At 33.9% G+C, this 26674-nt stretch overlaps 2 protein-coding genes across 2 annotated transcripts; one reads left to right on the top strand and one right to left on the bottom strand.

The window, feature by feature from the left end:
• Nucleotides 1–319: 319 nt before the first annotated feature.
• LOC133203394 (uncharacterized) lies at nt 320–25264 on the bottom strand. The gene is made up of 5 exons (XM_061339184.1): nt 25246–25264; nt 22971–23069; nt 2164–2205; nt 493–963; nt 320–345 (listed from the first exon to the last, which is right to left on the bottom strand). The coding sequence occupies exons 1-5, from the start codon at nt 25262–25264 to the stop codon at nt 320–322; spliced, it is 657 nt and encodes a 218-aa protein (XP_061195168.1).
• A 124-nt stretch (nt 25265–25388) lies between these two features.
• Nucleotides 25389–26358, top strand: LOC133203392 (uncharacterized). Its single transcript, XM_061339183.1, has 2 exons — nt 25389–26139; nt 26237–26358. The coding sequence occupies exons 1-2, from the start codon at nt 25389–25391 to the stop codon at nt 26356–26358; spliced, it is 873 nt and encodes a 290-aa protein (XP_061195167.1).
• The last annotated feature ends 316 nt before the right edge of the window (nt 26359–26674 follow it).

The following is a 26674-nucleotide window of genomic DNA, read 5'->3' as shown; positions in this document are numbered from 1 at the left end:
CGATGTCAGGTCTCGCGTGCACATCGCGTTTCCTGACCCAGGTCTTGTATTGTACCATGTCATGCAATTTATATCTGTAATGCACAGCATCCCCTTCTCTTTTTAGATCCATTAGAAATTCTTCTCTTTCATCTTCACTATTCTTTAGTATTTGGTTTGTAACATTCACTGTTAAAGAAAAAGATAAATATTTAAGGAATTACTGCCTGATTTGTTGAGATTGCAAGGGCATCACCAACAGTTTAAAAGTGGGGGTAATTTTAACTTTTTAAGATTATCAAGGAGAAACATTTAAACAGGTGAATATTTTATACAAATATTATACCCAAGTATACAAGTGAGTAACTGTAATCAGAAACAACATCAATATAAAACCCACTGAATTATTTGATTTAAAAACTTATACTTATATCACACTTTTGAATTTAATTTTATTCATTTGAGACATTTTCTGATATTTGAAAATAATTATATTTCTTAACGTTGACTTACGTATTTGGTATATCTTGTCACATAAAGCCGTGTCCTCCATGGTGACGTGAGTCAGTATGTTCATCTGTAGACGAAATATGAGTAAGTTATCCCAAACAAGACTAATGACACACTTCTCACCAGGTTTTCTGTTGTATCCCTCTGATCTCAGGTACACACTGGCTGTGTCATAACTACTGTAAAGGAATGGTATATCACTGTTTATTGATGCTATTCTATACATTGTCTCATCCTTTGTGTCCTCCGTTATCTTGTCCTGATCTTCCCAAAAGTAATCACGTGACTTCAGTCTGTCCAGAGTCTGCTGTGCTTCCTCACTTGTTACAGGATTCTCTTTACCATACACTATCTGTCGTAAAACATTAAGCAAGTCCAGCCACTCTGTGTCAGTGAAGTCAGGAGGACCAAAATCAGAACACAGGAAACAATATAACACGGACACCTCGTCATCAGTCAGTGTGGAGAACTGATCTAGAAAATGTAATGAATAATAAATCATCAATAGTTTTAGAAAAAATGTTACATTTTGCAAAGTAAAAGCAATAATTCGCATTACAATTACGAGAAAACTAAATCGAAGACATATTTTTTTACATAGATTTTTCGGAAATCATCTCTGTGTGAGATTACCAAAAGGGGAACAATTTCGTCCGCACCATTAAAAAATTACTGACAGTTTTCTAGAAGAAATCTTGCCTGAAAACGAGTCAAAAATGACGTCTTCCCTATAGAATTCAATGGAATAGCGTCGAAAATGTTACAATAACGATGGCATGTTTGGGATTTAATAACGCAAAAGCGATGCAGACGAATTTTATAAAATTTTCAGAGAATGTACAACAAAAGTAGGAGATTCAAATAACTAATTTTCATAATATGTTTTCGAGCAATTTTTAAAGGTCACCAACCCCGCGACCTACGTTAAGCTCAGAGGGATATATAGAATCAACGTAGGAATGAAAATAAATATTGATAATTGATAAAACGTCGACCATATATCAAGATCTTCAATTGAAGGCAACAGCGAGAGACTTTCTCTTTTTATGTAAAAAAAAAATTTTGGGATAAATTCTGTTTCATATAAATACAAAAACGCCTAAAAATTGGATGAAAGAAAAAATTATACCACATAAATGAATAGCTCTTAACACACAAATATTTTACGGAACTCCTACAACATCGTTTTGCAGATTCAAGAGAAGATTTCAAAAGTATTTCAAAATAAAAGTTCTTTTCTTTGTGCTATATACTCGACAGTATAATTGGAATTTCGATTATTTGACATTTCTAAGAATCCCATATGAACAATAATGAAAAGCTTTTATTTTCACCCGTGATCGTGTTCAATTTGTAAGCTTACGCATATTCAGGACCGGATATATAAGTTCTGTCTAATGTCAGTGTGTTTTAAAGCTTTTTGAAAATGCTATCGTAGCTCGGGTGTCTAAGCGAATGTGAGATGCTTGTCGCATATTTGCAATGTATTTTTGTTTCATTCCTTCTCATATTCGATATCGTAATATTCAAACATAAGGATGTTAATATTTACTTATTTTCATCGATATACCATTGATGTGATTGATCTAGGTGAAAACTTATAAACGCCATGCATGTTTCATGAAACCATTGCAAATATATATGATTTTTTTCTCACTTTAAATAGATTTTTACCTGATATCTTTGTCTTCCACACATTGTATTTGCCTAAATAATCTACAAAAAAGTATCAAAATAACTAAAATTGATATGTTGATAAATCGATACATAAGTATCTGTAGAAAAATGTTTGAGCTCTGTTATTGAAAAGTAATCAAGTGTCAATACCGAAGTTGCATAGTAGCCGTTCCCTAGGCATCTTTCCCCACTAAACAATGACTATTTAGCAGTAACACCCACCCCACCCCACACCACCTCCGAGAAAAATGGATATTTAATATTTATCTCCAAGGAAAAATGGCTATATAGTCAGTTCCCTTCTTTTATAGCCAGATAGCCCCGGGAAAAACATCTAGTAGTATCTATTGCATTTTCCCAATTCTTTTCTCTCCCGGGTACTTTAATGACAGGCCATTCCTTAAATAAATTTCAAAACATGAAAAGTCATCCAACCTCTTGAATAAAAAATACATTTATTGTTTTTGTTTTGTCAAAACTATTTATTAGTTTCTAATGACTTATTCAGATGAACTGTTGAATACGATATTCCCAGCAGGCGCGCAACGTTGTTTCAACATTGAAAGTAGATGGAATATAAGTTGCAACGTTGAGCAACTATAGTTTAACATTGTTTCAACGTTGAGGTTTCAACGTTGAATTCTCAACCTTTTACAACGTTGAAACAACAATGAAGATGCAACATATTTTCAAAGTTGAATGTCCATCGATATATCAACGTTGAAACAACGTTGAAGATTTAACATATTTTCAACGTTGAATCCTTAACCTTTTTACAACTTTGAAACAACGTTGAAAATGCAACTTATTTTCAACGTTGAATGTTCGTCGATATTTCAAAGTTGAAACAACGTTGAAGATTCAACATATTTTCAACGTTAAATATTTGCGGTTATTTTAAGGTTGAAGCAATGTTAAAAATGCAGCATATTTTCAACTTTGAATGTTCGTTGATATTTCAACGTTGAAATAACGTCGAGGATGCAAGATATTTTCAACGTTGAAAAAAGTGGGGAAAATTAAATGTTGAAACAACGAGTAATGAGCACCTTATTTTTCAAAGTCAAAAGAGTAAGGGATATTGAACGCTAAATCAATGTAATTTTTTGCTATACTGGTATATACATGTATGCATTGTTAGAAAATGTCATGATTATTCACAACAAATGAAATGCATTATGAATTAATTTATATAAATTTCAAAAGAATTTTGCGTACAGCACTGTAATAAAATGTTTAATATGAGTTAATATGAAGTATATGACATCTACATTCAACTCTTAACTGTAATTGCATTGTTTCAAAATGTTTATTTGTAAATTAATTGTGAATGCAGTGCTTTTGCATAAATGAAATAAACTTTTTTTATGCCTAAAATAAGCTTTTTATAAATAATCATTATTATATTGACATCTTTATCTAATACTTCACTGTAATTCCATGTTAATATAAAATTAATAAAAAATAATAATTTATTCCAAATTAGTGTAATCTAATTAAAATTAGACTTCTTAGATCCGCCGCCGTATTCTCTGCACAGAATGTATACGGAGCGGATCTAAGAAATCTGATTTTAATTAAATTGTGCTTTTGTTGCATTATGAAAGAAAAAAAGTAAACTGTATTAGATATTTACTATTATCTTTCTCATCACAAAATTAAAAACTATCAAAATTAACATGTTACAAAAGGGTTTATCAATTTCCAAATAACAATTAACCCCGGTCAGTTTATTACTTAAGATCCACTCCCCAAATTTATCTTCAAGGCATCTGATAAGGAGTGGTTCTGGCTTAGCTGGTCAGTTTCAGTGTCATGATAACCTTGTTATGCAATTTTCTTGCCGGGCAGAGTTTGCAGCTTGTCTAGATCAAAATTTAAATTCAACTGATGGACAAGAAGTGCGCGTCTTCTTGCTGTTCATATATAATATATTTTACAAGCCATGCACAAGGATCAAGGCCGGATAATCAACTTCTGCTCAGTAAGTATAATTTCCTTTTCATGGATTTAAAAGAAACTTTAGATTTTCTAGTACCCCATACATCATTTTATTCTTGTTTTGTAAGCATATTTGTAATCTGCGGGTAAAACTTTAATACTTTGCAATTACCAATGCCTTTATCCTTACAACTTATTTTGAATGGAGACAATAACCTTACTTACAAAAAAAAATATTGCAGTATTCAAATCTGTTCATGAATTTATTACACCTACAAAGAGATTTGCATGATAATTAATGTTCAAACACAACACATTATTGGTGAACAGAAATCACTGCTGTTTACTTCCCTGGAGAAAATACAAGTAAACAACATGTTCAATTACGCAGCTAGGATAAGGACGCCCATGAAATATACGCCTTAACATATTCAGGGAAAATGAATACAATTTTAATAATTTTTTAACAGCATTAGTTTGGATAAATGTAATTTGTGGTGTTTGCACTTATATCGGGTCTCTGCTGAGTTCGGCCAAAGCGACATCGCTTACATCAGCTGTTTGTCAAGTGACAGTTTTAAAATTAGAACATATATGTACTACTACAAAGATAGGAAAAGTTCCGCGATATACGGGCATTTTTCAGCTATAAAATTTATTCTGTTTTCTTTGAAAACAAGATGTGTTTGTGAAACACTGATGCCCCCGTATGGCAGCTTATGGCGAAGGTTAAAGTGTCTCAAATGCAAGTCAAAATCCAGACCAAAAGACAAAAAAATGTTGGTACTCAAAGAAAGGTCTTATCTCGGGGAATATACCTGTGAAAATTGAAACACCTAGCTGCAACTGTTCAAAAGTTATGGCGAAGGTTAAAGTTGTTTTAAAAGTAAGTAAAACGTCAAGTTCAAGGTCAAAGTGGTTGGTATCCAAAGGAAGGTCTTGTCACAAGGATTACATATGTGAAGTATGAAAGCCCTAGCACCAACCATTCAAAAGTTATGACCAAGGTTAAAGTTTTTCAAAGTAGGTCAAACTTCTATGTCAAGGTCAAAGGGTCAAAGTGGTTGGTATCCAAAGGAAGGTGATGTCACAAAGATTACGGTAGTGAAGTATGAAAGCCCTAGCTCCAACCATTCAAAAGCTATGGCCAAGGTTAAAGTTTTTAAAAAGTAGGTCAAACTCCTAGATCAAGGTCAAAGAGGTTGATATTCAGAGGAAGGTCTTGCCACAAGGAATACACATGTGAAGTTTGAAGCCCAAGCAGCAACTGTTCAAAAGTTATGGCCAAGGTTAAAGTTTTTCAAAAGTAGGTCAAACTCCAAGGTCGAGGTCAAAAGGTCAAAGTTGTTGGTATCCAAAGGAAGACCTTTTCACAAAGAATACACATGTGAAGTTTGAAACCCCAAGCACCAACTGTTCAGAAGTTATGGCCAAGGTTAAAGTCTCATGAAATTTTGCAAAAGTGGGTCAAACTCCAAGGTCAAAAGGTCAAATATGATGGTACCCAAAGAAAGGTCTTGTCACAAGGAATACACAAGGAAAATATGAAAGTCATAGCTCCAACCAGTCAAAGGTTATGGGCAAGGATAAAGTTGACAACAGACAGACAGATAAACAGACAAACAGACAAATGGACAAACAGACAAACAGACAGACAGGACAAAAACAATATACCCCGGGATCTTTCGATCCGAGGGCATAAAAATTCCTTAACACGAAAAGAGCTGGGAGCAACTTCCTCATGCTCGGGAATTGTTTAAAATTTAGCCGTCTTTCTATAAACTCCAGTCAAAAATGTAATTCGCATTGGAATAATGTTACTTTACGAAATAAATCAACAATGCACAGCCAGCTCCCAACACTTTTCAGAATAGTTGGAATAATAGCTACACGTGTTTAAAAATTCAGAATTTATAGTGAAGTGGATATCATTGAATTTTTGATATTTTTGAGGGGCTGGACCTGTGATGTCATTCTAGCACGTTACTGCACAAATGTGCTCCCTACGGCTTTATAAAAAGTCTACACATTATCAATTTAGTTTGACAATAAAATGTGAATTAATATATTGCAGAATATGTCTCTCTTTTGGTCCTACTACGCGTGTTTCGTATTTATTTTTATTTTTACAAGCCACGATAAAAGCTTGATCCACGCCTCAAGTACAGAGAAACTGCGTGTCAAACTAAGAAATGACGTCATCTCAGTAAGTACAGCGAGATCAAGCTGGCTTTCATTCTACATACGCTTAGTGCTATTATGGCAAGATAAGTTGCACATCCATTTATCTTTATAATATTTATGATCGAAAGTATTTAGTGTGTTTTAAAAAGTACATATAGTATTTATTCATCGAGATTCATTTGTATTGTTTTAACGTGACGTCATAATAGCTTTACCGAACCTCTGCATAGGCTGACGAATATATGGGAGTCCTTAACCTAGCTGCATAATTTATATCTTGGCCTTTTAAAATGTTAAGAATACTTGAATTGATTACAAATTGAGTAACAGACTGTATATTTTTATTTTTTGGACTTTAGATATAAGGGCAGATCACTCTAACTGCAGAAAAATACCATAGAATCAGAACTCTTTAGTGTGCAGTGTATAGAGAGTTCTTATATTGTCAAACCACAGAACCAACATCTATTTATGTGTTCTTATTAACTTTCACATTTATTCCTGTATTATTTTTGTTAGTCATATATGGTGAACTGCAAACATATATTGCATTATCAGCTCACTTATAATTAATTTTCTATTCATTTTGTCTTATTTCTATATTTATAGTCATACAGTTCTGAAATATAATTCTTTTCATTAATTCCAAGTATAAGAACATATACTTTTGTTTGTTTTTTAAAGAATTATTCATGTATATTTTTATCATTTGAAATAACAAGAAATCAAATAAATGACTTTTACATCATTATCTCTTTTAATAGTAGGCGTTGCATTAGAGGATGGACCTTCACGTTCATTTCTTTCCGACCGACGAGTCATTTTGTGGGATTTACATGTAACTATGCGCGTGATTTAAAATCAATGGATCCGCCACTTTGTGGAACTTAGTTTTAGACATATGCATGATATGATGAACCCGGATATGATTACTGTGTCCCCTTTTCACTAGGAAGATAAATTGTGTTAAACAGTGATTTTTGAGATTCGGTGATTGGATCCTTCATTTATGTTTGTTTTTAAAATACAGTATAACGATCGCACTAACACACAACACACCGTCATGCTATCGCATCTAGACACAACACGTCGTCTCGTTAACACACAATATTTACATTAGCTGTGCTTTTCTACTAAGCCAACTAAGAAATTTATTTGAAATCTATTTTGTGTATACTCACGCGTAGATATATACACGGAAGACCTCGCGCTTAAGTGGAGTGAGGCTACAGAGACGTTAAAAAATTTGACGATATAGGGCAGCGAGAAATTCAAACATTGAGTATTTTTTAGGTCACCTGAGTAAACTCAGATGACATATTGCTATCTGTTTTTGTCCATTGTGGTGCGTCGTGCAATTTTGGAACATAGCATCTATGCTAAAATTTGTGAATTTCATGGCCCCAACCCATTTGGGGCCTGAGAGGTGGAACCAAAACCACTATAATTAATGCAATATTTAAAAATCTTCTTCTTTACTCCTGCACATCAAGCGGTCAAACTGTTCGCATGATTGTAATGGGGATTTAGCCCTGTACCAAAATTGTGAAATTCATGGCTCCAGGTCAAGGGTTCTGTTGCTAGAATGGGGCTCTGTTGAATATATAGTGAAAATGCATTATTTCTTAAGAAATCTTCTCCTCTGCTCCTGGGTATTATGCAAACAAACTAAATGCATAATTATGATGAGGAATGATACCTCTTCCAAAATTGTAAATTTCATGGCCCCTTGGTCAGGGGTTCTAGTGTAAGTGCGGTGCTCTAATGATTATATCGTGAAAATGCATTATTCCTTTAAAAATCTTCATTTCTGGTCTTGGTGTTAAGCAGATAAAACAAATAAATAGTTATTTTTCATATTTTCTCCATTCCTCCTTAACACTGTACTTTAAAATGAGCCAACAGAACTTACAGAAGTATCCGCATCTTTGAAGTTATGCATCTAGTTTTTATGCGGAATTAATGTGAATTACCTATTATTCTCAACAACCTGTATTTGCAATTCACCATTTTTTTATATGAATTGTCGTATTCATGCCATCGTCCTTCAGTACATTCAGTACTTTGATGTCAATAAAAATGGAACTCGTAAATTTACCGATTGTCCGATTATATCAAGCATTCTGAGAGTATTGCATTAGCAATACTAGTCCCCTACCGGCAAGTGTAATCTGGTTCCCATTAAGAATTGAAAATGTCATAATTCCGTCAAAAATTAATGAAGCGGGACGAAATGCAAACTTGATCTATAACTAATCAAGGTAAAGCCACATACCAAAAATCAGCTCAATATCTACAAGCGTTTAGAAGAAAATTGCGGAAAACCCGTAAAAATTGAAAAGGCCGTAATTCCGTCAAAAATCAATGAAGCGGAACGAAATGCAAACTTGATCTGTAACTCATCAAGATACACTCACATACCAAAAATCAGCTCAATATCTGCAAGCGTTTAGGAAAAAAGTGCGGAAAACCAAGTGGGACAGACAGACAGAGGGACAGACAGACAGACAGACAGACAGACAGACAGACAGACAGACAGACAGACGGACGGACAGACAGACAGACAGACAGACGGACAGACGGACGGACAGACTCAGAGGAAACCTATAGTCCCCTCCGGTTTCACCGGAAGGGGACTAATAAGGAGGAAACGCCGGAAGTGACTGGTCTGGAGGGGATGCTTACTTTCCGGGGCACTTGATCCCGCCTCTGAAAGTTTTTAAGAGGTCAGTATTTGCTCTGCTACATTTTTTATTGTTTCAATGGACTTTTAAGGTTTATTACTCTAGATTCCGATATCCGCTTTTATGATTTATGTCAAAGCTATATTACTGTCAAGATATATCTGGCCCGGGAAAACGTTTTCTTCCTCTTAATGCCGTAAGTGTTTGAGTCAAAAAATCTTCCTTCATTATTTTAATTAGACAATTTATGTAAGAAGAAAATTTTTATCTGAGTTTGGATCTGAAAAATTGATATAGATTTCTTACCTTTTTCAGGAAAAGTAATTGATGTTTTCTGAACTTTCTCTGAAATTACACACAACAAATTAAAGAAAAAAACAACTATGGACACGTTAACTCAATTGAGCATAAATCTATAAAACGTATTCTGTGAATAATTAATGAATACCTAATATTGCTAAAACTGCAGTTTCAATATTCTAGTTTTGAGCACAAATATTCCATATCTATAATCGAGGGTATTCTTTTATATGTTACAGTAAATATTTGAAATCAGGAATTTCATGTATTTCCTAAACCATTCAGTAAATATATGTATTTACTAGCCATTTTAGGAAATTCATTTTAATTACTGAATAGCTATGAAATTCATGCATTTACTGGAAAAAGTTAGCCAATTTTACACGTTTTTACTGAACTAAGTAGGATAACTATACATATGCTTTAAAACAGTAAATATACAAATACTAGAATGCTTTTTTTTTTTTACAAAACTGACGTTATACATTAATTTCCTACTCTGGGCAAGACTCAGTGTATCGTCTTTCTAAAATTTCATTAAAGGAGGAATGCTTTAATGTATTTCCATCCTCCTGCGAAGTCATAGGTTTTACAGAATTTTTTATTAAATCAAATTCATACCCAAAAGAAAAATATCTTGGAAGAATGCTTTTCAGGTGTGATGAAAAATATTGTTAATTAAAAGAATCTTAAATTTTAAAGAATGTGTATTTTTTATTGTTTTCAGATCAATTATCAATCTTTTACAAATATTGCTAAGGGCTATAACTCGTGTATCCTCATTCAGGCATATTCTTTATTGTACTTCTAATATAAAATGGATTCCCTGTATTCATAATTCAAATATATTTATAAAGAAGCAATTATTTTGGAGCTTTCGTCATCAGAATGATGTATTTGAATTTTTACATGATTTTTATTATAAAATTTATTAAAAATGTACTTTTTTTTAATACTTACTTATACAGTACTTCTGTTTATTAAAGTCTTACATCTAGAATAGGAATTTCATGTATTTCCTAAAATTCAGGAAATACATATAATTCCTGATTACAAATATTTACTGTAACATATATATCGCCCTCTGTATATTTCACATTGACAGCCTTGACAAGATATATATATATAAATTGTCTTGTCCAACTAATCAATTTAAGAGTTAATGATAGATATGAATATTGGATTAGATGTTACATTATTTTTGAGATGTTTTTTTTTTTTTTTAATGGTAGATAATTTCAGTTCCCAAAATTATATAGATTCATGTACAAAAACAAACAGTGACAGAGAAGATGAAAAAAATGATGTCAGATGTTAATCTTGATATAACATTTAATAAATTTCTAGCAGCTGCTAAATTTGGCTTTTTTAGCGGTTTCGAATAAATTATAATCGCTTAATATGCACCCTTACGTTTAAAGACATATATTTACATTTGCCAATGTCTTTCCTTATATAACAATACTAATAAAATTGAACTTCAATTTTGAATGACATGCAGTTGGTCACATGATAAGACTTTCTTGCATATGGAAAGCTAACTGCACGAGCCATTTGGAAAATTCCGATTGTGACATAACATGACGTCGTAAGTACGTTATGTTGCATTTCCATAACATAGTCTAAGTAGTGCCTATTTTCCCTTGTAACACGAATAAAAGTAAAATATAAACATAAGGAATAAAATATCATTTTTTAGAGTTGACATGAAGTCGGTACTTGATTAAATCTACTATAACGCCCTTCGAGCGTTGTAGAATTTGATCACGTGACCGACCTCATGCCATATCCCAATGAAACTCTAACAAGAGGCCCAAGGGCCTTAACGGTCACCTGAGTATAATACAACAATTTAGAAGTTAAATACACTGACAGATGAAGCTTTTTTGCCCTAAAGCAAGAGAAGTAGGAAGATCAGGATCAACAAAATAATTAGTCTAGTATTCAGTATCAACTCATAAATTAAGTTCTAATCTGTGCTCCACTTAACACTAACACCATGCAGACTATTAACAAACTATTAGTGCTTCTGTACTATTTTTAAACCCATATTAAGACCTCTAGCATTGACCTCTCTTATGGTCTTTGAAGAACTTTTAATAAGATAAGTTATTTTTGTCTCATTTTTATTTATCTATTACTTACAGGTCTACCTGATTATTAAAACTAAGAAAATACTTTTTGAATTATATGATAAACATTCTTGCATAATTATTTTATTCTATTTACCTTTCAAATACATTATTCTGTTCGAAGCTCCCATTTTCATCATAGCTAAGCAATTTATTTATCAGCTCAATGCTAAGGAGCAGACAGGATTAATTAATGATTAATTAATAGAATTAATGCTTTTTCACTATATAATCAATAGAGCCCCCCCCCCCTTCCTCAAGAGCCCCAAAAACTGAAGCCACATATTTAAAAATTTTGGAAGAAGCATCTTTTCCTATCATAATCATGCACTTAGTTTGTTTAAATAATCTCCAATAGCAGAGAAGATTTTCAAAGAATCAATGCATTTTCACTATATAATCAATAGAGCCCCGCCCTAACACCAGAGCCCCTGATCCTCGGGCCATGAAATTCAAAATTTTTGAAAAGGCACTTTTGCTCATCATAACTATGTACTTAGTTACTTTATTTAATACCCAGGAGCACAGAAGAAGATTTTCAAAGAATTTATGCTTTTCACTATATAATCTATAGAGCCCCGCCCTAACACCAGAACCCCTGACCCTGGGGCCATGAATTTCACAATTTTGGAAGAGGTTCTCTTGGTCATCATAACTATGTACTTAGTTACTTTATTCAATACCCAGGAGCAGAGAAGAAGATTTTCAAAGAAATTATGCTTTTTCACTATATAATCAAAAGAGACCCGCCCTAACACCAGATCCGCTGACCCTCGGGCCATGAATTTCACAATTTTGGAAGAGGCTCTCTTGGTCATCACAACTATGTACTTAGTTACTTTATTTAATACCCAGGAGCAGAGAAGAAGATTTTCAAAGAATAAATGCACTTTCACTATATGATGTATATAGCCCCACCCTGGGGCCAGAACCCCTGACCCTGGGGCCATGAATTTCACAATTTTGGAAGAGGCACTCTTGCTCTTCATAACTATGTACTTAGTTACTTTATTTAATACCCAGGAGCAGAGAAGAAGATTTTCAAAGAAATAATGCACTTTCACTATATGATCTATATAGCCCCACCCTGGGGCCAGAACCCCTGACCCAGGGGCCATGAATTTCACAATTTCTGAAGAGGACTTCTTGCTCATCATAACTATGTACTTAGTTACTTTATTCAATACCCAGGGGCACAGAAGAAGATTTTCAAAGAATTAATGCATTTTCACTATATAATCAATAGAGCCCCGCCCCAACACCAGAACCCCTGACCCTGGGGTCATGAATTTCACAATTTTGGAAGAGGCACTCTTGCTCTTCATAACTATGTACTAAGTTACTTTATTTAATACCCAGGAGCAGAGTAGAAGATTTTCAAAGAAATAATGCACTTTCACTATATGATCTATATAGCCCCACCCTGGGGCCAGAACCCCTGACCCTGGGGCCATGAATTTCACAATTTTGGTAGAGGGCTCAATGCTTATTACAATGATGCCAACAGTTTGACTGCTTGATCTCCTGGAGTAAAGAAGAAGATTTTTAAAGATTGCATTATTTTTGGTGGTATAGCCCCAACCCTCAGGCCCCAGGGGGGCAGGGACCATGAAATTCACAATTTTTGTTCCCCTTCACCCATAGATGCTATATGCCAAATTTGGTTGAAATTGGTTAAGCGGTTTCAGAGAAGAAGCTAAAAATGTTCAAATGTTAACACACGACGCACGACGCACGCCGACGGACGAGAACGGATAGCAATAGGTCACCTGAGTGACTCAGGTGACCTAAAAATGATATTTTATTTTTTAAATATCGTATGTAGCAGGAAAGGATGAAATGTATGGCTACCGGTAGACTAAGAATCGAACCTGGGACCCCTGTCACAATTCATGCCCATAATTGTTTCCATATATTTTATAATCATACTGTTAATATTTATCACCCAATATGTTCTCCATACTTTTAAGTTTGTTCAGCAGGATTTACCCGGTGATTTAAATCCCGTGCTATTCAGAAATCAGATCGGGCGTAGCAATTGACCAGAGCTGTCGTGTGTTAGACAGCTCAAGTTTTTCCCCCATCTGTTCATATGTTTTATTATATTTAATGTCCAGAGGTCCACCTATTCTGGGTAAGTGTATTTTATTTATTATCATTAGTTATATGGTTTATTGACCATTTTTATTCCTGAAATGGCCACAGAACTTTGATCTATATTTTCATTTGTAAGTTAGATTCAAAGAAGTATTTGCTCATGTAATGTATATATATTATAAGCAAAAGTATAAGTGTTTTAGTATATGTGTTGTATGTACAAAATATGGCGTATAGTATTCATCTTAAAGTAAAGTTATTGTCTACAAGTAGTACACTTAGTCTATGTGTGAACGTAAAAGTTCTGTAAAGTAAAATGAGATATACGTACAGTGCAGTGAAATGCAACTTAGAATATGTATAATGCAGTAAAATGCACCTTAGTGAATGTACAGTAAAATGTGAAAGTATTAGCAAAGTATATTAAGTGTATTATGTCCGTATCTAACTTTGATTTATATTATAGGTCCCATTATGCATTGAGTCATTGAGCCATTAAGCCATTAAGATTTAAGACATTTAGGGCCATTCATGCTGATGGAACCATTGTACAAATCGCGTGTGTTTGTAAACACTGTAAATAAAGAACAATTTTATCAAAACTCTATTCTAATTTTGGAAGCCGCCAGCCACGTGACAAACCCTGCATCACAAGTCAGATGCTCTTCTTACTAAGCTACACAATCCAATATCCACGGCCGAAATCATTACATTCCTCCTTCCGTAAATTGTCTTCGTCCTCGAATGCACAACACAAGCTCTTGTTTGCCCCTGGCAGGACTTTCACCTGCAAGTTTAGGGATAACCAAGGGCACCAAATCTGTAGCAGGAAAGGCAAAAATGTATGGCCGGACCGGGAATCGAACCCGGGATCCCTGCTTCACTAGTCAGGTGCTCTATCTACTGAGCTACAGAGGCCAATATCCACGGTCCAAACCGTTACATGTACGGTTACCTGATAAGAGGGAGTGGGTTTTTTTTTTTTTTTTTTTTTTTTTTTTTTTTTTTTTTTTTTTTTTACTAAGGGTGTTATTTACCTAGAGAGCCGTAAACTCAAGATGCCAATATAATTCGTTAGTGTGACCAAGTAATTCCATATATTCTATTTAGGCGAGTATCGAACTCACTTTTGTAAACTTATTTTTTATTCGATGATTTGAATCAAGTCAGTGAGATTCTAACATTTTGCAAAGGCTTTTGTCGAACACTCTTTTGTAATCTTATACCTGACTGGTGCATTCTTTAAATCAACTCAATTCAGTTGCGCAGTAGATCTGAGTATAAATACACAGGTTCGATTAGAATTACTTTCAAAGATGGAACACCTCTTGGTCGTGCTGTTCATATAGGTAGTTGCATTTGTAACACTTTTCTTTTTCATAACTTATGATGTTATTTTTCATTTTCTATCTATTTGACATTATATTTTTTCTAATGGGTAGAATAATTTATGTATATTTTTTTCTAGACACTAATGCCATTGCCGTTTGTTTGCAGTTAAATAAAGATTATAAACGTGAACCTGGTGTTGTTCTTCTGCTCGGTTACATATGGCGCTGCGCGCAGTTCCTTAAGGACATACGCAACGTACATTTCCTACTGATAATTTTTCAAGATATTTTTAATTAAAGATTATAGTGCCATCAAATGTTCGTAGACAAAAAATCAGCATGCATTACCAGGGGTTTTGGAAAGATATCAATTAATGAAAATTCTTCAGACTTCAAAGAAAAATGCACAAATATTACTGAACATATATTCTAGATATTTTGTTTATCCAAAGTTGTTTTAGAAGAAGTGTACAACAGCATATATAGACATAAAAATGTAGCACACAGTTCCTTTAAGTAATGGAACTCTTCAACTCCAGGGGAAAAGACAATAAAGTACAAACTACGTTGCGTATGTCCTTAAAACGTCAATGGCAAAGCACGCAAGGTCCGAGGATTGATACACCTGAACGACTACAAACTACGGAGGTCGTCGGGGGAAACCTTTTTGAAGCGACGAAAAACTATGACGGACGATAGGGGAAATCATTCCATGAGACGACGATCAAGATGGCTGGCGGTGTACCAGGGCGTCGATGTATGAACTGAACTTTATTTTTTTTTTTTTAATTGGATGTTTAAGTTATCATTTACATTTGACATTTATTTATAGAAAATAAGTTTAATAAATAAAAAGGTGTTACTTCAGGTAAGGGTTTTTTTAATTGATTTTTTTTTAAATTAGTAATTGTGAAATTATGAGCAAAATGAATAAGAGGGAATTACTAAAACGTGTTCATGAGCTTGAAATGGAGTTATTGGAATGTGATTCAATTAAGGAATGTTTTAAAGTTTTGTGTGATTTATTCGTGTAAATAACACAGACTTGTCACGTAGGCATATTTTATGAAGCGCGCTATGTATATGTCCACTGCTGAAAAATGTTATCTTATTTATTCGCATCTTAGGGGTGAAACTAAGGATGAAAGCAAATTTCGCTCAGATATTCGCTCAGAGCCAAATGAAATGTAGGAATGCTTACATAAAGCCTTCGGTGATGGGGAATCCATTACTATACTACAGAAAAATTTCTTTGGTTGCAAACAAGGAGAAAACGAGTCTATCCGAATATATTCCAATACATTACTGGATTTATTCCAAAAACGTTATTCGTAAGGATTCATCGTCAGATACAAGGAACGCACATTATGTGAACATTTCTCTGAAAATCTTAGAGATACACACGTCAGGAGAAAAATAAAGAAAATATTACGTAAATCAGAAGATTGTGATTTCTACGCATAACAGGAGGAAGCCATATTATTGGGCAAAGAAGGTGTAAAAATGCCTAATTCGAGATCGGTACAAAAGAAAACTGGAAGTGAAGATTCACCTTCGTTCAACAAGCTTATGTGTGCTATTGAACAACAACAAAAACAAACTAGAATGTCTGCTATTGCAAGCAATAGCGTATGTCGCCCCGAATTGGCTTTATTAGGTATGGTCTAAAAGTGTATTATTCTGGTGGGGTTTTTTTAAGAAGCTTTTAAAAACATATGGTCCAGTTGCTGGGATGGACTACCGACTCTTGGATTGTGGAGGAGATAATAGTTTTGACAGCCAGGATTGGTAGATTAATAAACATTTTGATTTCCTCAAAAACCTGTTTTTTTTTTTTGTTTTTTTTTTTATTTCTGATTGGTGAACATGAAATACATCAGAACACAGATGTTTATACATGTAATTAACACTAACATATCCGGAGAACTGGATTGTATTGAAGAAATAATATCGCTAGTTTTTAGTCACTACTGATACCGAAAATGATTTAACTTATACAAGTGGTTTATAATAAGAAGAAGTAATCGTAAATAAGATGATTTACACACAGGCAACAGAAAAAGCATCACGGCAGCGGAATATAAACTCATATATTAGGGAAACTTGATTTACAAAAAATAAATTTTATATCTCTGTGCATCAGTACAGAAATTCGACGATTAACTAATTGAATCAAAGGCAACCATATTTTCATGAAAATTTATTTTGGGTCTTTATTAGTAGATTTAAAGTCGATTAGAGGTTGAATTCGGGTTAAGAGAAATATTTTATGTTGTTATTCTGGGTGAGGCACGCGCGGGTGTGTGTAAGGGGGGGGGGGGGGGAGGAGTAGAAATGTACAATAACTTTTTTGACTTTACATGAATTAGTTAACAGAATTTTATTTGAAAACTGTATGTGAAAATAAAGCATTACTCAAGAACAAAAATTTTCAGAGAAAAACGACACTTATCAAAAATATACTTGCTGCATACACTCTAAGGAATGTCAAAAATTGTGGTTTTAATATATTTTATTATAGTTGTGCAAGTTCATTTCATTTCTTAAAGTAAGGTAGCAATGCTCAATAAATGTATAACTTGTATAATTATACTGAAAACAGAAAGAGATATCATTTTCTTATAATTTCATAAGGTACTATCTGTTAACTGAATTCTAAAATACATTGCATCATGTCATGAAATTGACATCAGAAATAAATTGAATTTTAAATTTTTGTTTCTCAATAGACATTTCATTTTTTCATAACTAAAGCAATACCCATTAGCTAAGGTTGGAAAACCATCAACTCGTATCAGTCCTTTCAGTACTTTGATTTAAAGAAACTTCTGATAGCATACAATGGTCACGTGACCGCGACTTGTTCCCTACCTGGATTCAGCGACAAACTTTTTAAAAAAATAAAATATCCCATGCACAACTAGGGTTGGTGATTTTTATTTCTGTAAAGTTTCATGAAGATTTTTAAAGCCATCTACGAGAACGCTCGAGTACAAAACTAAGGTGAACCAAAATACGACTTCGTTCCGATGGCTGAAATATGGGCCTGCTCCAATTTTTTTGTGGAAAACAATTTGATCTAGTAGAAGGAATAAACCTCCAAAGTTTCCAAAAGATTGCTTTCGTAGTTACTGAGAAAATAGAAATTAAAGAATTTTCACTTTTCGTTCGTTTCCATGGCAACGGTAGGATAAATTTGAATGTTGTTGACTAATGAATAATGACTGCACACTTAGAAATTCTAATTATAATTTCTGTAAAGTTTCATCAAGATTGTCCTAGCGACCTCTGAGAACATATGTGAGCATAATACCTTTTTTTCTGTTTTGTTTCTATGTTAACTGTGTGCGGCCAATTCCAGATTTTTGAAAAATAGAAATTACTTTGACACAATGCAAGGAATCATCCCTTGAAGTTTCAAAGTGATTGCTTGAGCAGTTACTGAGAAAATCGAAGTTAAGAATTTTCATTTTTCCTCTGTTTCCATGGCAACAATTGACATTTTGAAAATTTTAAATGCGAATTGCACAACAACAGTTACTGATCATTATTTCCATAAAGTTTCATGATGAATGTTCAAGGAACCAGAGAGAACACTCCCGGACAAAGTTCGTCACTTTTTGTAAGTTTCCATGGCAACGGTAGCCATGTTGAAACTGAAACAAAAACAATGCCCTAGCCATCTGCGAGAAATTTCCCGGACAACGTTTTTATGCGTACAATAGCAATATGTCGCCCGACATAAATAAATAATTAGGAAACCAACTCACAGATATTTTGAAAAACCCTCCTACGATGACGCAAAATAAATTCACTGATGGATACAGAAAATGTTTCTATTGTCAGGAATTCGGTCATATTTCACGGAATTGTCCAAAAAAAAGAGGAAAGAGGAACACAGCAGAAAAACTTAGTCACACTATCGACCGGATTCCGAATACAAAGGACTCTCTTGGTATTTCACGCATGACTGGAGCATGTCCGGTGATTAATATAGTAATACAAAATGTGAGCATTCCTTGTTTAGTTGATACCGGATCTAATGTGTCTACAATAACAGAAAGTTTCTATAGAGAATATTTGGAAAAACCTGGAAAATCTTTGTCCTCGTGTAAAATTCAACTTACATTAGGGTTCTCAATCGTTTGATATTTGAATGTGACGTACATTTTAGTGTAGCGTTTATGTTTGCTTTCTTATGGTGACTGATTTCTCAAAAATATCAGTAAATAAATTGAAAAATACATAACTCATCTTAAGAACTTAATCTAATTTGTTAACAACCTGTTTTAAATATTTCGGAAATTGAAAAATATAACCAAAAAAATTAGATTGTTGCCAACATATACACTGTATGTATACTGTGAAAATAAAGTATGCTCTATTAACCCCCCCCCCCCCCGCCCCCATTTCTGAGAAGGGAGAAAACATGCGTGAAGTCCAGCGAGGATCTAGAAGATATTTAACTGTGAAAGCAAAGTAATTGGTCCTAATTATAGAAAATTAACGGTTTAGAGTTAGAATCTGAAAATAGTACATAATTTAGAGTCTTATTTTCTAAATCTAAGTACATTCATGCTCCTGATTGATGAAGATCTCACTGTTGCAACGTTAATATTTAACTGTGTTGGAACTATGGCGCTGATTTAATTTAACGGTGGCGGAACCTCTATGTTAAATGCCCATGGAGAACCTTGTTATACACATTCATCACACAGGAAGTCTGTTTTTGGTTATCAGAGTGAACATTACATACGCGTCTTGTCTTATTTGAATGGAACAAAATAATTATTCTTTATGTGTTAAATTTTGGCTCTCCAATATCATGGATGTTTTTAAAAAAAAATGCAACGGGAAACATCATCAATAAACAAATACTTTAAAAAGCACGAGTGTTAAGTACAGTTATCATTTGAATTATTATATCAAAGATTTATCTTAATCTTTATTGTCAGTAAAAGAAATACAGTAATATCAGATTTGAGATTTGAAAAAAAGATTCTTTTCTCGTGAGGAGATCAAACATCAAAGAAGTCTTGATTTCCCTGACCAACACTGTCAGCGTTTAATTATCTACTCTCAGTTTTTTTTATTTCATTTTGTTATTATTTTAATGGGGGTGAAATCATCCCAATGTGATAATCCCAAGGGACATGAAAGAACTGGATGTGAGGTCAAAAAACTGTTTTTCAAACATCCAATCTCAGAACATCTGGTAGCACAGGTGGCTTGCTGGTCAATCAAAACAGTAGCTTTTGTATTTAGTATGATTGACAAGCTGTAAAATATTGATCTTTAATTAGATAAATTTTGGGGGAGTTAACGTTCGATTTATCAGTACTTAAATTAAAAAAGACAACTCTGATTAGTTTCAAAAGATCTTTTTTAATGCAGAACGTACGGGGATTTCAATTTGATGAAACTCTTATGAAATAAGTGAAGATAATAAACACTGATAATTAAGGAATAACTGTGTAATTTATTTGGTTTCATGATGTGATCAATCAATTGGCCTGTGTGATAATTTGCATAAACGCCTTCGGCGTTTATGCATAAAATTATCACTCAAGCCAATTGATTGATCATCGTCATGAAACCAAAAAATCTGACAGTTATTCCTTATATTAATATGCTCTTGATTCTGTAAATTCACGTGCTACAAGCCCCGCTTCTGTCTCTATTTTTCCCGCCCCGCACGTGATTTTTTTTTCACCACGCCTATCCATGAACCAGTAGATTTATGCAGAAATAAAGTATTTTTACTTTTTGAAATTTTACCTCGGACAAAGACATTAGAAATGTAAATATTTCATGATCAATATTGATTTTTTTGAAGTAAAATTATTGTTTTTAAGAGTTTCTTAACATACCCAAGGTACTCTAAGTACTCTCCCTTTGAGTGGTATAACATTATGCAACTGGATTGCAGTCGTGGAAGTCTATGTCCGCAAAAAATAGTTCCGCCAAAATTTTAAGCATATGAAGTCACCTGTTTTTTTTTTAAAACATATCAAGCTTTAAGGCTTATTCTTCAAATCATGATAGAAATTATCAGTGCACATATTTATAGGCGATGACTTGGGTTTTCATTGAGCAATACTTCGCTCATCATACTTAATTCAAACAAATGCTCAGTTTTAAAACAACTATTTCCATAGTATTGATCAAATTTTAAAAAAATTAAAAAATCACAGGTTAAAAATACGAAAGTTGTCCAAAATGTTCGTGGACAATGTCGTTTTTTTTCAAAATCCAAGTCAGAATAATTTGGTCAAAATATTTTAAACAAAATTATTCATGTGGGCTACTAGAAGATGCATACTGTCTTTATTTCCCTTGTATAGACTATGCAAAAGCAAGGAATTCCAAAATGAATAAGCTATTGTCATTTAATAATTTATACGTTATAGATGTATATCTAATGCTATGGGGTGATGATTCTCGTACTAATGAACAAAATGCTGAACTTTTCAAGATTATTCAAACTTTTCTGAATGAATGTAGTCGCTTTTCAAAAAAGCTTAATTTTTTTCCCAATGTAAATCTATATTTGTACATTAATTTTAAAGACGACCTTGTTTTTTTCTATTACTACTATGTATATGTAGTAGACCACATATATACATTTATTTTATTTTGGCAATTTTAGAGAATGTTGTATTAGGAGAAGACTATCTTAGTTTTTGAACTTGTGTCTAGTCCTTTTGACTCTTTGTCCATTAAATATGATCAATTCAAATTCAATTCAATAGTTTGGTTTTTAGTGTTGAACTTAATATTTTTAAGAAATCACGGTCACTAAAGGTCGCAGATAGTCCGCACGGACCAGGGTTAAAATGCCATAAACCTTTAAATAAAGTTTTTTTCATTAAAATTCTTATTTTCTTTATAAAACAAGTCAAAGCTTAATAAAAATTGAATGTGTCGCAAATACATCGGCTATCGTCATTTTTTGATATCTTAAGTACATTGTATCGCTTACTAAAAAGACAGTGAGAATATTAAGGGAAAACCGCAACCGCAAGAAGTTTCAAAAATTGACAGAAAAAGCGACGTCAGCCATCCGAAAAGAACAGCGTCGTCGAATCATTAAATTGTGATTTAATATGGTTGAAACGACGTCAGACACAAAATATTCATTCAAAGAACTTGAAATTATTGGAATATATTTAGTTCATTGATTTGTAATTGGTGTATACAATTTTTTAACGCTGTGTAAAATTTCACAGATGCATGTACTACAAGAAGTGGAAAACCACTGTAATTTGATGAAAATAGGATATCCCTATTCATGACCTTGTAATAAATCTAGCGCTGTCGGACTGGGCTGTGTATACAAAGTGTTTATATTGATGGCGCTTGTAAATTATCGTGTGTTGTTTTGAATTTTAAAAGTTAAATCAATTTTGGTATATACATAGATATTATTGCAAACACTTGGCGGTGCGGCATAATAAAGAATATAAACGTGTGTCCATGAACATGTCATAAAAATTCAAAATCTATATTTCTGACGTTATCATAGAATTAGTGACTGAGCCGTGCGGCTTGCATATACTAAGTATTCACACTTATAATATTCATGAAATAGTGTGTATTTTTTAAATTTTTATTATCTTTTTCATATCATGATCTATATTAAGATATTATCGTACACGTTTGCCATCGCGGACTTTATTAAGAAAATTAAGCATTTGTCCACGAACTTTTTGGACAACGCTCGTTTAGTAACAATGTTAAGAAATAAATTTCAAACTATGTTTCAACTGAAAGGTATACAAATGTTGTAATGGTGTGTTTGTGACGTTATGATAAACTGATGTTTTTAGAGGGGGTCATAAAATGTTGTAAAAGAAAAAGTATAATATATATGCTTTTGAAATTTTAAACACAGGAACTTGAAATTCTCTCAAATATTTGTTTGTTAGATATGCATATACAATAACTGATATGATTGTGGTTGCTGTCAAAATTATTTTAAAAGTTTTCCAATTAAACCTGCTAAATGAATTTATATGAAATTGGTTTAAACTGTAAGTGCACTGGATATCAGTGTATTTTCAAAGACTGAAAATAATATTAGAAGGCATTTGGTTTAATTATCTCAAATTAAAGATATCTGTACATATATGTACAATTCCTCTGCAAACTAGCCTCCTTAACTTTCCAGATCATATCATCATCATCATCTTCTTCTTCAATATCATCATCATTATCATCATCATATTCAGTATCTAAACATGCAAGGCGAAAATATGTGCAAGGAGGCTAGGCACATAATGTCGCCGGTGAAAATATGTACATGTGTCACTTTTCAGCCGGTGACAATATGTACCGATAGTCCGATTTTGGATGTCCAGTTTTGGATGTTTGAGACCTCAGAGAAGTTTTTCTAAAAGCTGGCATTGTTTCAGTAAGTTGGACCACCACAGTTGTCAAATTGTATGCCATGGCTTTTGTATAGTAAGTGCAAAAGTAACTATCTTTTGGGTCCTGTGTGATGTGAGGTTTCTGTCATTAAACTCATTTTCATATCAATATTAGAAAATGGATATTCTAAATCAATTAAAAGAATATGGAGAGTCATTAGGGTTGAAAAATGTGGAGTATCTTCTTTCATTAGAGGACAACAAGCTATTCAGAAAGACGAGAGAAATGGACATAGAAGAAGAAAAGAAAAGACTAGATTGTTAGGCAGAGAAAGTTTCATTGGATTTAGAGAAGGAGAGATATTGGTATGAGATTGAGCAGATCAATGTTGAGAAAGTGTATGAATCACAGGTAGTAAACACTAGCAAAGATGAGCAATCTGATCACATTCAAGGTCTAGTTACGCCTAAAGCTCCAAAGCTTCCTGTATTTAATGAAGAACATGATGAGATGGACAGTTTTCTTCTTAGATTCAAAAGGTATGCAGAAGCACAAAAATGGGGTGAAGAGAATTGGCTGTTAATTTACGTGCGCTTTTACAGGATAAAGCTCTAGATGTTAACTCGTTAATGCCGAAAAGTGAGGCCTTAGACAGTAAGAGTTTGAAAAAAAACCCTGGGAGAAGATTTGAACTGACGGATGACGGGTTTAAGAAAAAGTTAAGATCTTGTTCACCTGATCAATTGGAAACTTTTGCACAATTTGCAGTTCGACTAAGTGGTTATTTCGATCGATGGATAGAGATGTCAAAAGCACCAAAAACATTTCAGGGTTTGTACGATCTCATGTTGCGTGATCAGTTTTTACATATTTGTAGTCAAGATTTACGTTTATTTCTGAAAAAGCGCATTCCAGATAGTCTTAAGAAAATGGAAGATCTTGCAGACCAATTGAAAGATGCTAGAATTCGAGCTCAGTTTAGACAGTAGATAAAGGTAAGGGCTTATTGCAGAAGAAATTAGAACCATCAAGAAAACATACAGTACTAGGAACAGAGACAATGTACATATGAAAACAACAAATACCGGTAAGTTCGTACCCAAGTCAGATAGAAGATGCTTTAAGTGTAACGGAGTAGGTCATATTGCTTCAGAATGTAAAGCCAAACCGGTTGTTTGTAGTTTGTATCTGAAGTAAGAACCGAAGGAGAATCATCCACTACACAAAAAGAAGAAAAAACAGTTTGTTTTGTAAGTGCGTTACCTTCAGATTCTACAGTAGATTTAATGATGAATATGTCGCCGTTTACTCCTACTTCTGCTTGTAATAAATCTGTAGACTTTTCAATGCCTATTTCTGCGGACTATATTAACGGGAATCCTGTGACAGTTTTGAGGGATACTGGTTGCAATGGAGTTGTTATCCGGAAATCCAAGGTAAGTGAGGAAAACTTTGTATACGGTAAGCAACAGGCGTGTGTCTTAGCTGACGGATCTAAAATTACAGTTCCTTTGGCAGAAGTGTTCATCGATACTCCCTATTTGTGTGGTTATCACAAAGTATGGTGTATGGAAAATCCAGTGTATGATTTGATAATAGGAAATGTTCTAAATGCAAGGATTCCAGACAAAGAAGACGAGAATTGGTAGTTCAACGCGGTAGAAACGAGACAACAGAAACGGAACAGAGAGAAGTCTTATTCACCTCTGAAGGTACCCAACATAATCACAGACGTAATAGAACCACACTGTATCAAGGCTGCAAAAGAGAAGGACCCAACCCTTTCCAAGATTCGGGATTATGCAGAACATAATACTGTTCACCAGAAGAAAAATAGTAAGGTAAAACGGTATAAAAAGAATGGGTTGCTTTATCGAAAATTTGTAGCGAATGACGACAGCGTAAATAAGGTATTTTCTCAGCTTGTAGTTCTAGAGAAATTTCGCGCATTAGTTATGAAGTTGGCACATGATTCCTTATAAGCAGGGCATCTAGGTATTCAGCGGACAATAAGCAGGGTTAACTCAGAGTTTTTCTGACCAGGACTCCAGAGCGACATCCGACGGTTTTGTCAGTCCTGTGATATATGCTAGCGTACTCTTCTAAAAGGTAGGGTGAGCAAAGTGCTTTTAGAACGTATGCCATTAATTGATGTTCCATTCCAACGAGTTGCAGTCGATACAATGGGTCCTTTATCCCCATTCACGGAAAAGGGTAACAGGTACATTCTTACTCTAGTAGATTATTCCAGCTGTTATCCAGAAGCCCTAGCTTTGCCAAGTATAGAGACAGAAAGAGTCGCTGAAGCATTAATGGAAATCTTCTCCAGAGTAGGTATACCAAGAGAAATGTTAACGGACATGGGTACCCAATGCACGTCGTCTCTTATGGAGGAAGTAAGTCGTCTCATTTCAACCACACCTCAACACCCTTCCTGCAATGGATGGGTCGAACGCTTTAATGGGACTTTAAAGCAAATCTTAAAACGACATTTTGCAAAGAAACCTAAGGACTGGGATAAGTATTTAAATGCAATTTTCTTTGCTTATAGAGAGTTACCACAGAAAAGCTTGGGGATTTCTCCTTTTGAAATAGTCTGTGGAAGGTTTGTACGAGGTCCAATGTCTATTTTGAAAGAACTTTGTACCAAGGAAATAGAAGATACAAACGTGAAAAACAACCTATCCTTATGTTTTAAATCTGAAAGAGAGATCGCAGTCTATGGCCCAACTTACCAGAGAAAACCTTTAAAATCTGCAACCAGGTACAAGAAGTACTACGATAAGAAAGCTAGAAATATATCTCTAAAGGTAGGTGATACAGCTCTTATTCTAATACCTACAGACTTCACTAAATTACTTCTTCAATGGAAAGGCTTTAGACATCGTAAAGAAGGTAAACCGTGTAGATTGCCAGTTGAAAATGAATGGGAAGGTAAAGACCTTTCATTTAAATCTTCTGAAGAAATATCTCGAACGAGTACAAGGTAACAATGTTCTTGTTGAGACTGATGAAAGTGTATTTGGTTCAGTAAATGCTACATTTGTGGATTGTGTGGGAGACTCAACACAGGAAGGACAGTTAGATGACTATCCGGCACTAGATTCTGACCAAGGCACAGAAGTGGATGTCAATGGTTTGCTCTCGACCTAGGAAAGGAAAAAGTTAATGAGTACTATAGCGAAGTATGGTGACATTCTACAAGACCAACCAGGAAGTACAAATATTTTAGAACATAACATCCGCATGGTAAGTGCTAAGCCAGTACATGTCAAAACACGTTCAGTTCCCTTTTCTTTGGAAGAAACAGTCAACAAAGAGGTGAGTGACATGTTAGAATTAAAATCATTGAACCGTCTGAGTCTCCTTTTTGTTCATAAATAGCTAAAATTCTAAAAAAGGATGGTACCAATCGCTTTTGTATTGACTTTCGGCTACTAAACAGACAGACAATTTTTGACGCGGAGCC

The sequence above is a fragment of the Saccostrea echinata genome, unplaced genomic scaffold (assembly GCF_033153115.1).
Source record: "Saccostrea echinata isolate AGI-Se365-2 ecotype Australia unplaced genomic scaffold, CSIRO_AGI_Sech_v1 ptg000050l, whole genome shotgun sequence".
NCBI lineage: Eukaryota > Metazoa > Mollusca > Bivalvia > Ostreida > Ostreidae > Saccostrea > Saccostrea echinata.
This window is presented reverse-complemented; position numbering and strand designations above follow the sequence as displayed.